General features: G+C 41.3%; 2 protein-coding genes across 7 annotated transcripts in view; one reads left to right on the top strand and one right to left on the bottom strand.

The window, feature by feature from the left end:
* Nucleotides 1–19,055, top strand: part of fat3a (FAT atypical cadherin 3a) — a 188,928-nt gene that overhangs the window by 58,090 nt on the left and 111,783 nt on the right. The window lies entirely within an intron of this gene.
* On the bottom strand, nucleotides 350–15,200 carry LOC117773157. Its single transcript, XM_034604862.1, has 6 exons — nucleotides 15,160–15,200; nucleotides 13,894–14,808; nucleotides 7,520–7,583; nucleotides 7,156–7,191; nucleotides 4,072–4,202; nucleotides 350–790 (listed from the first exon to the last, which is right to left on the bottom strand). Exons 1-6 carry the CDS (start codon nucleotides 15,187–15,189, stop codon nucleotides 350–352), a joined length of 1,617 nt encoding a protein of 538 aa, XP_034460753.1. The 5' UTR covers nucleotides 15,190–15,200.

Below are 19,055 nucleotides of genomic sequence, written 5' to 3'. Positions count from 1 at the left end.
GTGTGTACAGGCGGGTTTAGGAGAAAAGAGAGAGAGAGAGAAAAGGAAACATGCAAAGAACGATCAGAGGAGATCTAAAACACCGCCAGAGACAGTTTTGCGGGGACTTTACCACTCGGTACCCAAGCGGACGAACTGGGATCCGTCCAGCTGTGTACCGATCTTTTAATGGGTTAAAATCTCCGCAAAATAGGTCTGACGATCACACAGTACGGCAGCGTGGCCGGAAATGCAGACGCGTCACGACGCGCTGGCACAAAACAAAGGGACTCGGCGGTCCTACACAAATATACACTCAAATAATAACACGCTAATGTTTAAAACTAGTCTCTGCCCAGACATAAGCCTCTTACTTGTTGCTGGTCCGCGGTTCATTGATGCGCGAGTGGCGCATTCCGGGAAGACAAGTGAATTTGTGTTCGTGGCCTCTAGAGTAGCTGATTCGTGCGGTGGCAGTGGGAAACGAGCGGGCCGGATAGGAGAGAATTCGTCTCGTTCTCCTGGCGGAAGTTCTTGCTCTTCTGGTGAATTTCCTGCTCTTTGGGGCGAATGGTTCTTGCTCCTTGTGGCGAAATTGAATCTTGCCTTTCGTGGCGAATGGAATCTTGCCGTATGTTTTGGCGAAATTTGACTTGCTCTTAGTGTGAATGTTCTTGCTCTTAGTGCGAATTAACCTGCCCTTCTGCAGGAATGAACAGCTGAGGAGCAGCTGTGAATTTGGATCGGGGAAAAGTCTGTGGAACTCGGCCCGCGAGTGAAACGACTTTGCCGCGGTCTTTTCAAAATAAAGCTCGGGTAAAAAAAAAGGGAAGTTCACAAAATTAAAAGAGAATGAACTTAAGTTACAAATAAAAATACAAACGTTTGGTTGCTCCCTTTAAGTGTCTGGATCATCTGGAGGAACCGGGAGAGGTTCTGGTCCTATCTTCAGCGCATGGGAAAAAAGCGATGAATTTCAGGGGTTCTCGGTATTTATTACCTGAGAAGTGTCCGGCCTCCCTTTAGGGGGGGCCATGGGGTCTGTTGGCTCTCAGCCAATGGAAGGCCCGAGTTTGACCTCGGGCGGCGCTCAAAAAAACATGGATGCCCCAAGGGAATTCTGGGGGTTTTCTGGCCTCATGGTTGACAAACAACTCTAGGCAGGCTGCTCAAATGTGATGTAGGCCTCACCATTCCTTTGTCTGGACCCGATCCCCAACAATCACAACGCTGTTTGATGTTATATTTCCAATTCTGGCAGACTGTCAGAAGGGCCAGTGAGGAAATCTGACAGCCAGTCACAGAGTGTGGAGATGAGTCCAAGGTTTAGCAGTTTGTTATTGAGCTTGTAGGAGACAACTTTATTAAAAGCAGAGCTGTGGTCAGCATCCTGATGTAGGCGTCTTTGTTTGCCAGTTGGGAGGGAGCTATGTGAAGGACTGCAGAGATGGTGTCCGAGGTGCTTCTATTAGGGCGGTAGGCATACTGCAAGGGGTCCAGCGTGTCAGTTATTCTGCTCTTAATGTGGGACAAAACCACTATCTCAAAACACTTGGCCTGCAGTCATTTAGACAAGTCACTGGGCTCCTTTTGGGAACTGGGATGATGGTGGTGGTTTTGAAACAGGTGGGGACCGTGGCCTGTGAGAGGGACAGGTTGAAGATGGAGGTGGGAACATCAGCCAGCTACGATGGACATACCCTGAGGGCCTCCCAGGGATGTTATCTTGGCCTGCTGCCTTTGTCTGGGTTAATTATCCTCAGGGCTTTATGTACATCAGCTGATTAGACAGTCAGTTGGGGGGAGTTGTGTGGTGTGGGTGTGTGAGTGCCTCCCCTGTGTGTCGCTGCTGGCGGTCTCGAAGTGGGCGTAGAATTGGTTGAGCTGTTCAGGCAGGGTGATGGGGGAATTGGTGATCTGAGTGATGGTAGAGTTGGTGATTTAACAAGCAAATATTCATTTATTTTCAGTATTCTAATCATTTCAAATGCCAAGTTGTTCAAATAATACCACAATTTTCTATATAATAATTAGGGCTGTGGGGCGTTGTATAGCTCACCTGGTAGAGCTGCCGCCCCATCGAGGCTAGGCCTCACCCGTAGCAGCCCATGTTCGATTCAAACCCATGGCCCTGTGCTGCATGTCTTCCCCCACTTTCTGCCTCCCCCCCTTCACAGCTTGCTCTCTGTTTTTTTTAATAATAATAATAATAATAATAATAATAATTTGGGCTGTATTTCTCGAACCAAAACCGAAATTGCAGTCCAGCCGTACACTTTTTCGGTTTTATCAACTGATGGATTTATTTCTAATGGAGTTTTCCTTGAGCTGCCGGCGTATGCCCGACTGACCGATTTGACCATTGACGGTACTGTACATATTGTGTATGGGAATGTTGTTGGTATTGAAGTGGTACGGACGCTTCTCTTTATGTTTACTTTCCTGAGTTGTTGATTTTTGAAGATCTGCAGTAAAATCAGGAACAGATGTTTTGATGTATCTGTTTTTTGTTGTTTGAACTGCATTGAACTAAACTGTGGGGGAGTGGGACTGAAACGGACTTTGTAAATATATACGGATTGAACTCTGGACGTTTAGACGGTGGGAGACACACACACCCTCACCTCTTTTCTATTATTTTTATTTACGTAGTTTTATGTGAAGTCAAGTCCAACTTGTTCTTCTTTTTCTGTTCCAAATGTTGGTGTTTTGATAAAACCCTGAATTTTTCTTCTCACACACCCACTGCACCCTCCCAGATGTAGATCTGCTAATCATTCATCAGTCCACTCTGTTTGTTGGACACTTTGTTTGACATTCCCAATGTTTTCTTACATTTGGCCTAATTGTGTGAAGCTGATTCACCATGTGGAATTATCCATCAGCGCTTAGCAAGTTTGGACAACACACACACACACATACACCCACACACTGGCCAAAATGTCCTCACTTTCCAAATATGTCCTCACTCCTTAAGGTCTATGCTCAAAATGGTCCTAACAAATATATAAGTAAAAGCACACACACACACACACACACACACACACACACACACACACACACACACGACTTCAAGCCAGCTTAGGTGGGTCTCTGTCATGCCATTTTAGAATGTCAGCAAGAAAAATGTATTGCTAATTAGTTTGGCGCTGAACTTTCGACCTGCTACTTTCACTGTGTGTAGATCCAGCCTTGATAGGCTGCTGCTAAATGTTACTGTGCAATGTGGTACAGTGATAAACAGATTTCTGTGAATATGTGAATATTCTGCAATATGCCACTTCAGGACATGAATGTAAATGTAAACTTAAAAGTACATAGTTAAATTCCATATTATATTACATTACAGGGTTGTGGCAATGTCCGATGCCACAGGGGTCTCACCACAACAGCCAGAGACAAACCATTCGCTTTTCAGCATTCTCTATTAACTAAACTCACAACAGTCAACTTAAATAAACCAGCACTTTCTACTGGCATGGCAGCTTTGCAGCTCCGCTCAGTGTCTCTTAGGGTCTCTCATGAAGTATCTCTCTCTCTCTCTGGCAGCTCAGCTGCTGCCTTTTGAATCCAGGAAGAGTTGATTGGCCAACTAGTCCTAGCTTTGCCAATCCTCTCTCCATGGTTCACCTGGAGGTTCTCACTGAGCCACCTCCACAAGGGTATGTAAGATTGGTAGAATGAGGTGTGAAGCTACAGTAACATACAGTTATAGTTGTAGTTACAGTATACAGTAGCTGTAGAATAAAGTATATTATACATAGCTTTGGTTTACTGTATATTATTTTGTTATATATATATATATATATATATATATATATTTATGCAAGACTTTTACTTCTAATTAAATATTTTAAAACATATATTATTGTTACTTTTACTTAAGTTTACTTGTTCCACCACTACATCCGATCATGTTGAGCTGTGTGATGATGTGAGCGTTCATAAGCAATATATACTGGAATCTTTCCCATCATTTACATTATGTGAGCCCTCAAACTGAGAATGTTGACAACATTCCGCTGGAACTTTAGTGGTGCCAGCATCTAACCATTTGAGGAACTACATTAACTTCACTTCTCAATCATTTACCTTTCTTTTGTTCTTGACTAAACGCTTTATCAGACACCATTCCTCCTCTTCCTCTTCCTCCTCCTCATGTTTCACCTTCACATCCTCCCCATATTGTATTCTGCCTCTACAGCTCAATACCTCTGGGGACTCTGGGAGGGACATGGTGGGGATAGCGTTACATGGTAAGGCTAGGAATAATGAACCACGCACACACACACACACACACACACACACACACACACACACACACACACACACAAACAAACACACACACACACACATGCATACACACACACACACACAAACACAGGTTTTAAATGGATCACAGCTTCAAGAGCAGAACAAATGGGCCCAGTAGGAACAGAAGCAGAGACAAGTGGTGGTCTGGACATAGCTCTCATATTTATACAGCTCTGCATGGGTACACTGTCTCGCTTGCGTTCTCACACACACGCACGCACGCACGCACGCACGCACGCACGCACACACACACACACTTCCTGTCCCCCTGTCTTTCTTGAGAGCCTCTAAAGTAAAAAGGGTGTCGAAGTCAGTCTTATGCAATTATTTCTACTTCTCTGCAATGCACCCAATCTGAAGTGTGTGTGTGTTTGTGTGTGTGTGGGGGTGTGTGAGATAAAGGGTATATCTTCTTGAATCACAGCAGCACCCACGCCTCTCTGGTGAAAAATGAATGCTTTCTGCATCACTGAAACATGGCAAGTGTGAACCATCCCATGCACACTACAGCCAGTCTTAGTTAAAGAGAGCTGCACATCATGCATATTTATGAGTCTTAGCCAGATTCTCTTTGATTCAACTCATGTATGGATCTGAAAATTGCCTGAGTGAACGTGAAACGATGCTTATCCAGCTGCCAGATGACCATGAGTGGAGATAGCACTTCATCAGGCAGCTTCAAGGTCAAAGCTGCTTTTTCACTTTGTGTGTGTTGTTTTTGTATCACACCTTTAAAATGTGTGTGTATGAGAGACAGGGAGCCACTTATATTTATTGAAGTACTGAGCAGATAGTAGCTGTCGTCTTTGGTGCTCAAGTATCTTCTTTCATAGAGTCAAGACTTGGAGACACAGACATGGCTGCTCACTTGGATTCATTATCTCTCTGTGTGTGTGTGTGTGTGTGTGTGTGTGTGTGTGTGTGTGTGTGTGTGTGTGTGTGTGTGTGTGTGTGTGTGTGTGTGTACTTGTATGGCTAACATTATGAAGACCAGTTTGGGTGTTGGACTATTGGACTGAGGACATCCTCACTTTCTGACACACCTTCAAAGAGCAGGGTAGGCCCATAATGTAAGCTGTCAGCATTAGATCTTTGAGTATGATTTCCAAAAGTCAAATAAAGCAGCTGGGTTGGTCGAGTCTGATTGAGTAAATTGTGTTTTTATTATATTACATTACATAATTTGGCAGATGCTTTTATCCAAACCTACATACTATTAGTCCATTCAACATCTATGAGGAGCCATTTAGGGGTTCGGTATCTTGCCCAAGGACACTTGGGTGTCTTTAGAGCTTGGCTCATTTCAGGCTGTCTAGCTCTGCATTATATTTTTTTTCTGCTCTCTTGTGACTCCCTAACTTTAGCGAAGTTTAATATTTTTTGATTCAATGTTATTTGTACTAGTGCAGTGCCACTCCTAAATCTGTTTGGAATGGGCTTTGTGCTTATTCTGTGTTCATTCTCCAGAGCTTCTTCAGAACTATTCCTCGTAATTAGTGAGTCCTCCTGAAACAGTTCTACAATATACTGTGACTTTTCTTTGTTTGTGTGCTGGACATTGTCTACAGAGCTTTTTATATACAGTCTATGGTGCAGAGTGAAGTAAAATTTTGCAGTTATCATACTTGGTTTTTCTGCAATAAAGATTTTAAAGTCAATGTTTTTCATAAAATGAAACTTATTTTCCTTTATTACTGTTCATGTGTGTGGCTTTTATATGTTTAAATGATTTGCTGAACTGGTGTTATTTTTTCATACATTACATGTCAGCTATTTCAGAGGGCTGTTTAGCAATCGACAGTCTTCTGACTCAAGTTCACAACTTTTCAAAGTAAAAGCTCTGTAATTCAGCTGGATATAAAGAATTGCTGCAACAAAATCAATGTTGTGCTTTTACTTTGAAGACAATTTACCAAACACAAAGTGATTCACTGAATATTGTTGCCATGATGGAGACCTGCATCAGTCGTGGGTCACTCCGTCTGTGTCTCAGTCCGATATTGTGAAATAAATATAATCGAATCATCAAACTTATCTGGTGTAGTGTATCTGAGGATGTAGAAGAACACATGTTCTACTCAGTCTATAGCGTGACTGTTAGTCTGCCTGCCCCACTGACTGCAACAGAGCGCTGTTCACCTGTTTATAAAATTTGTATTAATATTAAATGTATCACATGGTAAGTTTTACCACTTGCCAATTTTTTGTAAGCCATGCAGTGACATTTGTGACAGACTTTTACAGAGTGCTTAGTGAACTGATTTACTGTCATCAAATTGGGTTGTACAGTCAGTCATAAACAAACAGAGGCACAGAGGTGTGCCAGGATCAATTTTTTTTTATGTGGCAGAGTAAGTCTACAATAAGATTGACGCATAATCTGGCTTGTGTCTTTATTCAGGCATGTGGGAGATGCATATGTAACGGTAACAAGTGGGTAGTGGTGTGCAGTGAGCATCTTATCCTCTCTAATGTCAGCAGCTATATTACACACTCTAACGAGGCACAAAGTATCATCATATGAAATAAAGTTTTGTCAATATGGATGTGCTATACCTTGGGACACCTGAGCCACACTGGCTGCATGTGCGGCACGCGGTGGCTCCGTCACACAGGTGTGTTGTTCAGACAGCTTTTCTGCTGTGTGCCTGCAGCAGAGCTGCCACATGGGTTTCTTGTATGACTACTGTTTTTCCTTAAATGCTGTAGTGCTTTTACTTTGAAACTGGTACAGGAAGTGTTGCAAATAATTGAACTGCACCTCACATACCTGAGACACGCCTGAGATGTGGTGCTCACGCAGGCAGTGTTGCTGCTCTAACCTGATAACCGAAATTAAAAGCAAGACATTCAGCAACTCACCCTTGCCGCTCACACAGCCAGTGTGACCTTTTTCACCTGAATGAAACACAACACACGAACTGTTCAAGTCCTGAAAGCTGGCGCTGATGATCATGCTACTTCATGCTAAAACACGAGCTAAAGCCTAGACACAAAGACAGAGATTTCCTGGAATTAGTAGATGGATGAACCCATGTTTAGTACAGTGTGTTTGGACTTAACAGGTGACCAAAGAGGGCCAACCCATAGATTTCCCTCCCTCATCCATCCTGTTGTAGCGTTGAGCTGCAGGTCAAGTAATTGATATTACAGACCTGCACTCTGTCTTTACTTCTCCTCTTCTCCAAAAGCATTTAAACTGCAATCCTCCACTGCCCAATCTTACTCTCCTCTTCCTCTTTCAGAGCACTCAACTGGGTAAACATGGGGGCTCTCATGTTCTGCAGCAGCTGAATGGGGTTGGGGGAGGGGGATTCACAGTGTGTGAAACACTGCTTCATTTTCTGCAGCCATTTTGTCCTTGTGGCTGAATTATTTGATTAACATAGGTTGTGTGTGTGTGTAAGAGAGAGAAATTCCCCACATAATGCAGTTGTGTGGTTTGTGACTCCAGGCCTGCAAGACAAACCTCAAATAAACCTCTCTCTAGTTGTGGTTAAACTAAACATTTCTTAAAGCAAAGTCTCACCACACGAGCCGCAGGTATTTTTTATTATCAGGGCAATTAAATGTTCTACCCCGCTTCACGTTCTAGAACATATTAGAACAGCTTTTCCTGTATATGATTGTATAAGATGTTGTCGTTTAGACAAAATTGAGAATTTAATTAATTCATTCCTTCCTTTGCTTATTTATTAGCTTCTTAATTACATTAATATTCTGACGCATCATTAATGGTGGTTTTGCAATAACTTGTTTATCCCACTCTATTATTTTATTCTATTGAGAACATATCCTCATATATTAAACATAATGTTACTGTCGCAACTAATCATTGAACTGGTATTTGGCCTTTAGATTATCAGAAAAATCAAAGTATGCCTGACTAGTCACAAAAACAAAGATGTAGATGTTAGATCATTTTGGTTGAGAAACAAGTAGTTTTACAACTTTGTAACTTAGTCCTTCAGCTTCTATGGAAGCCCATTTCCGCCACATCACAGTGGCGGAAATGGGCTTCCATAGCTTCCTCTCTTATCTCATTATTATGACTTATGATCTCATTTTTATGACTTAGTATCTCATAATTATGACTTAGTATCTCATAATTATGACTTAGTATCTCATTATTATGAGATAGTATCTCAATATTATGACTTACTGACTGCTACTACTGACTGCTACTCTGACTGCAGCAGAGCAGGGAAGCCATGGTTGAGAGACTGCAGTCAAACCAGCCGTCTCTCGTGTTTGCATTGTCAAAACAGCCGACTGTTGTTTCTCGCATGTGCAATTGATTGCACATTTACGGTAATCGTTGTGAAGCGGTTCTGAGGTTTAGAGGAGCTGTTTCTTTCCTCAAAGTACTGACACTGTGTAGTTTTTGAGTAATCCTGTGTCAAAGTCCCCTCCACAAAACAAGAATGAGCTTCTTCTGCTATAGTTGATGAAGGATAAAAAGCTTTTTTACCATAAATTCTTCATGAAACTGATATTGTTGGAGTACTAGTTAGACTACTGGCACAAATGCTATGAAGTACTCAAAATGTGTACTTTTTGAATAATCCTCTGTCAGAAGGACAACGCCTATCCTATCAAAAGATAACACTCAGATTCCTGACTTTGGTGAATGCCAGGGTCTGTCTGCGGGAGTGTGTGTGTGCTCGTCTCTGTCCCTCTTCACACAAACTGTTAATCACATGTATTTAGTTATTTATCGATGATGACGGATCATGACTCCAGATCGTTCCGTCACTTTAACCCTGATTTCCTGACTGTGCCCGTTAGGTCTTGTGTTGTGTGAGGCAGGGGAATGCGTGCACACGGTGTTTAAACATGTGTCTCATGAACTCAAACAAACACAAAGTAAACGTCACTCCTGTACGTGTCCTAATAACTTGTCATCAGTGCTGGTGTTTATTGTTAAAGTGTAAACTGAGCGCAGGTCAGGGGGGAAGTGAGGCGGAAACAGACTCCGACACATGCAGGACGACCGGACCTTTAATGATCGTGGAGCAGCGCTGGTTATAATTATGCAGCCGCAGCACATCGCTAAGACAATGAACGTAGCAGAAAACATGAATCGATTATGTTATGTCTCTGCATCGATGCATAGTCACCCACGTCTGCGAGACAGGCGGCTGTCTTGACCGCAGCCTCTCAACCACGGCTTCCCTGCTCTATTGCGCCCCGCCCACAGTCAGTATCTCATAATTATGAGATAGTAAGTCATAATAATGAGATACAGGATTTTTATTTTCTTCATCACAGTGGCGGAAATGGGCTTCCATAGCTTCCTCTCTTAGAGCTTGCAGTCGAAAACTTTCCTCAACCTCTTCATCAGCTCTTCCACCTTTTGTCGCTTAATTCAGTCGAGGTTAATGTCCTTGCTCTGACCACCAATGTGGGTTCATTAGAAAGCATTCGACAGGAAAGTGCTTCTTTAACTGTGCGCTTTTGTTTTCAGCTTTTTGTAGGCTATCACTGGGGAGAGTTTTCGGATGTGCAGCTGTAAAGTCTCTGGCAGGTCCTATGTGCCATTAAAGTTTGTATGTTATTGCACATTTAAATGTCATAATGGTGTCATAAATCATATTTTCAGGATTTCGTCACCATTTCAATATGAACATGTATAATACACAGATAACTAGAAGACTTCATGCAATGACTTTGAAGGGAATACATTTCTTCACACATTTCATGAGCTGGGTGAGCTGGGAGGGAGAATTATGAGAGACAATGGAGAATATGAGAAAAGTCAAACAGATGACAAGGAGAAAGAGAGGGGGTTGGGTTTAGGGGAGGAGGAGAGGTAGGAGAAAAGGAAGTGGAGTGGGTGGATGGATGGGCAAGAGATAAAGGAGAGGGAAAATGATGAAGGGATGAGAATTGGAAGCAGATAATGAGACAGAGGAAAATAGAGAAAGGATCGATGTGTAGGGAGGAAAAGATGCATAAAAGGAAGGACAAAAAGAGAAAAATCTGGACCTTACTTTAGTGTGAAAACAGCTGTAGTTATGTCAGCTAGAGAGGAAACGAATGAGAGCAAATTAAGGGTAAATAAAAAAAGGGAAGGAAGAGTAGAGGGAAGAGGAAATCATTTAAAAGGGAGGAAGACAGAGGAAGAGAAGAGAAACAGGGAAAAGAGATGTGACAATACACAAGTATCAACAATCAGAAGTGTGTGTGTGTGTGTATGTGCTGACAGAAGGAAGTCTTATGTGTCTCCACAGCTCCTTTGTGTGTACCAAGAGGAGATAACTGACAGCTTCTTAACGGCCAAGAAGACACTTAGATTTCTGAATATGATTGGTCGGTGGGCTCCACTCCTTCTCCCCAGGAGACTGGAGATCTTCTCACGTCTCAGTCTTGATCTTTTACTCGAATGGAGCAGCATCATTACATTTGGTGTTTGGTTGATATTTTCATATCTTGCACATTGCAAACTATTTCCCCTATTGCCTGTAATAAAAATTTCAAATATAGATCTCTGACCTTTAAAGTAAATCAGTACCTCTATTGTATGTGGGGCAAAAGTGTTTGAGTGTGTGTATATGTGTGTGTTTGTGTGTGTGTGTGTATTGCTTTGTCAGCATTGGAGCTGGTAGCTAAGGTGGGATGATGAAGTTGGCAGCCTCACCCGCTGACCTGCCTCTGTCTGTTAGTTTTGAACATATAGCTGTGTATTAGCAGGGTCAGAGATGGTGATGGCAGCTGTGTGTCAAGGGCGTGGAGGCTGCTGGTTGCTGTTTGCCACAAAATTCAAAGCCAATTAGCCTCTAATGAAAAGCTAATGAGAGGTAGTGTAGATCTGACAGTAAGTGGGGCTTCTCTTTAGAGAATGATAGTTTTTTCTGCATCTCAGCTGTGTGTGTGTGTTAGACTTTCAGCAGACACTGGCTTGTGGGATTTCCTTGTATAGAAGCAACCTAGCAATTATTTGTTTAAAAGCAGAGAAGCAGATTGATTTCACTTCCCAGGCTCTCTTTAGTTTTTTTTCAAAGGAATATAACATTTTAAGAATTATTCACCACTTTTGTCTATCATTACACACTCCTGTGGCACAGCCAAGCATCGCTTGATCATACAGAAAATTATTTTGAGGTCTTGCAAACATCTAAAAGTTTCTCTATGTGTCAGTTTGACATAATTACCCAAATTCACAATCTTAGGAAAAGCCTACCCATACAGTGGGCATCCTCTTTCAAAAATAATCACACAGTAAAGGTTTTATTGCCGTCAAACTTGTGTTTGTATTTCATGAGAATATCATGCACACTCTTCTATATGATCATGAAAAATGCATTGCTGCACAGAAGTAATATACCACTGACTTGATACAAGCACTAACCAGAGCAGATGATGTTCACTGTGATTGATTTTGGGGGGATGGTTCTATATAAGCTATGATGTATACACAATGTGTGGTTTCAAAAAGATAATCAAATGTTTCACACAATACAACCCAATACAATCTCAGTCTTGTCGTATATTTAAGCAGCAGTGATGTTGAAGATGATGATGAAGGAATCTCCGCGGACACCGTTCTTGCTTGTATAATAAGGTTTATTACACAGAAGTTACAGGTCAGGACGGGTACCTAGGTATACCCGGAGACGTTCTCGGCCAATGAAGAAGTCTACCTCGCCGGTGCCGGACAAGCCTTCATATAGGGAAGTTGTTTCCGCCCAGGAAATAAGACAAAATGACGTCATACATAGGGGCCTCTAATACAAAACATGCTTCCTACTTAAAGATGGAAACCCCTCTATCCACTTCCTACTTAAAGATGGAAACCCCTCTATCTAACAGGTCAAAGAGAGTTTCTCCGGGTCACAGAGAACTTAACAAGTATCATATCGAATAATAATTAGATTCCTCTGAGAGTCAGGAAACGAGGGGCCCCCTAACCATGAATATGTCATTAACAAGGGGCCCCCTAATTATGAACATGTCATTAACAATCTATGTTAGCTGAATATACCACATATTTCCCCCCTTCGAGACTTCACAAAGTCTCGAAAGAACAAAAGAAGAAAACATACAGGTGTATAATCATGACAAAAATAACAATCCGTCCTGTAACATAATTGTAACAATAAAGCAACTGTATGGAGCGTAAAAGTGAGAGTGAAAAACCCGTCAGGCAGCTATCTTTCCTGAAATATCCATCAAACAAACTAGACGGGAAAATTCTCTCACGGCCCCTCTGCCTAGGCGACCATACATAGTACTCCATACCAATGAAATTAGGAATTTTAGCAAATTGTGTAAGGAAATGATTTAAGCAAATACATATGGAACCCTCAGCAAATCAAAACAAAACAAATGTCCAAAGTCAGGCTGGTCGACCCATCGCACCTTCCAACGGACCTTTTCCTGCCTAACCCCTCTATCCCTAAACACCAAGAAAAAGAAAACATCTGAGGTCCCAGTATATTTACCCAATAACAGAAAACATCATTTTCCTAGCAATTAACACACAGAGAATATAGTTCAATTTTAATATTACTCATGCAATATATAAGAGAAAACATAAGAATGTATAACACTGTAGTTTCTCAGCAGCATTGATTCTCAGTTGTAGTATCGATGACGTGTTGAATCTGGATATCGTATCATAAGTCCTTGTTCAGAATCCTTCAGTCCATTCATATTGTCCATGTTTGAAGTGTCTGAATCCATTCAACACATCGGAGTCCCTGAACAATCAACCACCCTCACAGTGGTCTTCCCCCAATATGTTCTAGAATGAAAGAAAAGAAAACCAGTATCTTTTGCATACAAAACAGATACAAATTAAACATCAAATATAGATTAACACTCTTTAAGTAAATGTGAAAGTATAAGTCATATTGTCCATTTCCCCCCTGTAACACACCACTAATATAAGAAGAAACTACAAAATAACTAAGCAATAACAGAGGTAAATGTTAGGATTATAATAACATCAGATATTCAAAATGGATATACATCCACCCTTATCACGTCGTCCTCATCAAGGTCCGTGTCAGCACCACATAATAATGGCATCTGAGTTTGATCACCGGGCATCACAACTCCAACCCATCTCAATATCATAACCTTCGCAAAGGTCAACAACAGCGTACAAAAACAAAACATCACACTCAACGTTAGAACAAGTGCTGCCAAAACCTGAACTAACACTGCTCCTACTGGCCCTAATTTGTCTTGCAACCAAGCATTTGCAGACCATCCAGCATTTTCCGACGGGCCAAATGCATCCCTTATAAGCTTCAATGCATCTATAACACTAGTCATATTATCAGAACTATCAGGAATCAAAGTATAGGAAGCATTCCCAGTTAAGTTCAAAGCCACACATAGGCCACCTTGTTTGGCCAAAATATAGTCAAGAGCCATGTCATGTTTTAGCAACGTCAGTCTGTGGCTTTTCTGAGTATTTGACAAATATTCAAAACCTTTTATGGTTTCGTTTGCAAAACCCTGTAGGGTATAGGTAATATTATCAATGTGATCTGCCAAGAATGTCACCCCATACCATGGAAATAATCCTATAGCCCACTTCTCTGCTAGACTTATTCTCCAATGGTACGATTCCAAATTATTAAACTGTGCCATCTCCCGTTTCTTCCTACTTCCGGAAACGACATTAGATTGGACCTCATCTGGCCCTTTTCCCTTCTGCATAGTAAAAACCTCATATGGGAGTTTCAACATTGTCATATAACAGCATCCTGTCCACCCATACGGTAGAAATATATATGCCTTATCACCACAAACCCACCAAATATCCTTGAAATTCCCTATAGTCACATTCCCAGGCAAACTTTGGATCTGCACCCTTAAAGTTATATTCTGTCTGTGATGTGGTACATAAAAAGTTACTTCATACGAATCATTACTCATCTTATGTCCACGCTTACCCAAGTCCATCATATATTCGTCACAATCTGATATCCCCATAAACATTCCCGGCCCATCATGAGTATTATTTGAACAAAAACAGCTGTTAGCTCTCACTGATGTCACTTCCATTATATCAGGGACCGCCGTTTTGATATTTTCATGCTGATCAAGTAAATTTACATATGGTAATTCCCCCAACCAAGAACAAGTAGATCTAGGCCTAAACAGATGTACTGACCAAGCCATCACTATATCTTCTGCTGACTGCTGCTGATACAACAGCCACGATAGTGCATAACTTTGGCATATAGCGGTTAGTGGTTCTGGTACAGTCTCTAAAATTGAAGGCCATGAGTTCGGCGATGGAATCTTTACCACACATGGACCATTCCAATTCGTAACCGATCTTACGGAATGCGTTAATTGCTGGAACCATAAGTTCCTACTTGCCCATGGGTCTGCAATTTGTAATACTGAAGGATCAAACCCAAACGCCTTCCATTTAGTTTCTCTCTTTTGTAATGTATGGTATTGATCAGTCATGTGTTCTGGTGTCCGATCAGAGTCAAAGAAATCATTATCTACGTCTGAAATAGTCCTCTGAGCTGTCACAGATGAATCTGCATCATTCTCTTCCATCATCTGTTCTCTAACTTCAACAATCTCATTACTACTGTTCACCCTAGGCTCTATCTTTAACATTAGCTTCTGGGTTACATTAACCACATCCTTAAATGTCAAAGGTGTCATGTCAGATGTCTGCGTCACATTTACAAATGTCGTAGACGTCAAAGATGTCATCACTGTTGTAGCATTCATCCCCTTCAAAGTCATAGCTAGAGTAGTAGCCTGAGTTGATGTATGAACACTCTTAGTTGTTTCTGGAGCTAAAGTAACAAGCTTCATCTGTGTACTATTCAGCCTTGGAGTGATTACTGTGGTAAATTGTTCCTGAACCCCTTTAGTAACCGTGAAAACTCCAATAGGACTCAAATCTTTTATCATGAGTGTCACTTTACGAGTTATATGACCTTTTATCCAATAATTTTGATATGGAACAAATTTAAACTCCGGTTCTAAATAAGTACACATGTATTCCCCTTGGTCTTCCCATGTAACTTTACGCAGGACAAGTGAACAATCATCTTTAATTTTCAACCACCTCATGTCATTATACAAAACATACTTCCTTTGATCACGAGGCACAATATCAACTTCAGGTCTTGTCAACAACACATCTTCACCACGACTATTTTCCCACTTGGGGGGAATGTTACTACCAACATTCCACCTTCCACATCGACAAGGAAGGTAAGCTGTTCCTCCTAACTTAACTCTGATCACAGTATTCAAAGGAGGTGGCGTTATAGAAATCATCTGAGGCGCCACTGTAGTTAAATGCGATACATTTATACCTTCAATAACTTTTAACACTAAAAGGGTAGATTTCCCTTCCATTTTCCCAGCTTTCGTCTGGGGAGTTGATGTCATCGTCGTCAATTCTCTTGTTTCCCCAACATCTTGAAGGTCTATATTCTTATTCTCACCTATTATCACTAGAGACACTATACGAACTCTAAATCCCAACTCAGACCGCTCACTTCCAAAACGTGGATCATAAAAAGAACACCTATAATCACCTTGATCTTCCTGTTGAGGCCTATATACATAAAGACTACAATCTCCCTCAACCTTCAGTCTCCTTTTATCATTAATTAACGTATACTTCCTTAATGGTGATGTCCCTAACAGAACTAGAACCCTACCATGGCTATCTTTCCACTCAACTCTAAGTTTCCCTTCATCACTATTTTCTCCTGTACACTGACATGGAAGCTGAACTGACTTCCCCAAGGTTACTTCAACCCTGGTTCTAGTAACGGTTTGGTTTAACCCTTTTCCTAACTGGTCTCGGGCTCCTTGGTCTAACTGGATCCCTGAGTTGTCCTGCAGCGGAGTCACAGCCCTTTGATATCTCTGGCGCTTCGCAGGCAACTGAAATAGGTCCTGCTGTGTCTGGGACATGTTGAAAGACAATGTCACTAAATCTTCTTTCCTGTTCATTAACTGCGAAGTCATTTCTAGCATCATCAGAAATGTGCACAGAATCATCAACATTGTCCACAACTAGTTCAGGCATAGGACCCCTCTGAGTTGGAATGTGACCAGGAGGAACCATCACTCCCCTCCGAACATTGTTTTTCAGACAGATAGTGCACCTGCCTATGACATAATCAATCTGTTCAAGCAAACATGGTGCCCAAAAACCATACTCCTTTGTAATTTTTCTCCTAACTTCCCCCCTTGCAACGTGAGCCAACCCATGCGCCTCCTGAATCATTAGACCCAACAAGTCTGGAGGTGCTATTATCAGCCCCTCATGATTTCTCCAAAGTCCAGTAGAATCTCGGGTGGCACCTCGGTCTAGCCACAACTGTTTATCCATTTCAGGAGCAGCTTCCTGAATTAAAATCACATCCTTAAGCGTAATTTTGTCTTCCAAGTTCACTTCATGAGTGACCAGAAGAACTTTGCCCAATTTATCTGCTCCAGTGACTGCTTTTGCAGCTTCATCAGCCGCTCTATTCCCTTATGAAACCTTTGACGCATCAATCTTATGTGCCGTGCATTTAGCTATTGCTATTTCTTTAGGCTTCATCATAGCATGTAACAATTTCATGATTTGGGCGTGATGCTGTATTGGAGAACCATCCGTTTTCTTAAATCCTCGGTTCTTCCACACCGATCCAAACAAGTGGCACACATTATGTGCATATGCAGAGTCGGTATATATTGTCACTCGCTTACCTTCTGCCAACAAACACGCTTCAGTTAGCCCCACAAGCTCAGCAAGCTGTGCAGATGCAGGCTGTGGTATCACTTCAGCCTTCTCAACAACAAATCCAGTTCCTTGGGCTTTTACTACTGCATAGCCAGCACTCAATTTATCGCCCACACGATAACAGGACCCATCAGTCCAATACTCCAGGTCCGCCTCACGCAATGGGAGGGCTTGTAAATCTGATCTAAGCCTAGAGTATTTCTCTGCTTCTTGAGTGTCAACTGTTTTCTTGAGCGCAATGCATTTTTCATGCCCAATAGTTGGGAGACTTCTTTCTGCAGCTCATCCCTCCGTATCTGCAACTCCTCTAACTGGTTCTCCAGTGTTCTTTGTCTTTCTGGACTACTAGTTTTTCCCAAGTCATAGGAGCATCGGTCCATACTTCTTTCGACCTCTCTTAAAGTCCTCCGTACATCCTCTTCTATTTCAGTACTGAATGTCGCAGGACAAAACTTTCTTGAAGATGAAGGAGTCCTGGTCTCCAAATCTTCATCGCTGTCTCCATTCTCACTGTCATTTAGTGGTATCATCTCCTCTCTTTTCCATCCTTTCCTTCTCCACCTTCTCATTTTCCATCCTTTCCTTGTCTACCTTCTCATTTTCCATCTTTTCCTTGTCCAGCTTCTCATTTTCCATCTTTTCCTTGTCCACCTTCTCATTTTCCATCTTTTCCTTGTCCACCTTCTCATTTTCCATCTTTTCCTTCTCTGCCTTGTATGTGGACACAAGTACCTCCATTATTATAATTACATCTGGGTTAAGAGTCCCCTCTACTGGCCATGGTTGGTCAATTTCAGGCCAGAATTTATGCCATTTTTCCGATATTTTTTGCAATGTTTGCGATGCCTTTAACTAAAGGATTATTCTTCTGTACTACATCAACAGGAGTAGTTACTTTTGGACTTTTAGTGCCCTTTTTCCCCATTGTAACGGCTTCCTTATGTTCCCTTATTGTAAATTAAAAAGTAATTGCTAAGATTAAAACTACTTAAAGCTATTTAGATTACTTATCTCCCCCCTTTTTTTTTTTTTTTCAATCAATCAACCAATTAACCAATCAATCAATTAAACAATTAACAAATCAATCAATCAAACAATTAGCAAATCAGTCAACTAACCAATTAATCAATCAACAAATCAATCAAGCACTCAATCAGTCAATCAACCAACTAACAAATTAATCAATTCATCAATTCATGTATTACAACCATTAAGACACCACAGCCAATAATAAAAATGAAATTGATTTGCCAACTCCAAAGGAATCAAAAGCTCATTGATGTAATAGCACAACCCAAAGTCCGCTTATAATATTTGACAAAAAGATCACACTCTCACAAGTGACTCACTGTCACCAAATGCGCTCTTGGTCGCAGCAAGACAATCACCTAATTATCACCCAATATTCACCTCAAATCGTCAAACAGTCACAATAGTGAATCTCCAACACAGCACAGATCAGAATAAACCACGCACAAACAATAAAACTCACATCTGCAACTGACAGCAGAGTTTAGACCAAACAATCATATTCTATTAATTAGTTAAATGTATTAACTGGTCAGTCCGTTGCCAAGCCTTTTATTTATTTATTTATTTATTTATTTATTTATTTTTGGATAAACTGTACCGGCCTTGATCAGACTGGAGACAGGAGCTGCACACGCAGATGTCAGCAAGCCTCAATCTGTGTGATGCACCGGCCAGCTGCCTTCTCGTCTTCCTGCCTCAATTCCCACTCACCGTAAATGGATAAGGGAAAGAAACAGGCAATGATTTAGTATCCTATGAACCCATTAGGTCCTTTGAACAGCATCATAAGCGATTCAGTATGATTTGCACACATTTGCACACGTTATCTGCCAGCATTTAGGTCAATAGATGTTTTTCCCCTTTAAATACCAGTAATAATCCCATACCATGCATCATCAATATATAATTTAGTTTATTTCACTCTAATAATATCTTTAAAGTTCTCAATAGTTTATTATTTATTCACGGCTGTATTAATAACTCAACAGTCCTTTCA

The sequence above is a fragment of the Hippoglossus hippoglossus genome, chromosome 13 (assembly GCF_009819705.1).
Source record: "Hippoglossus hippoglossus isolate fHipHip1 chromosome 13, fHipHip1.pri, whole genome shotgun sequence".
NCBI lineage: Eukaryota > Metazoa > Chordata > Actinopteri > Pleuronectiformes > Pleuronectidae > Hippoglossus > Hippoglossus hippoglossus.
Note: the sequence above shows the minus strand (reverse complement) of the source record. Positions and strands in the feature narration are given on the sequence as shown.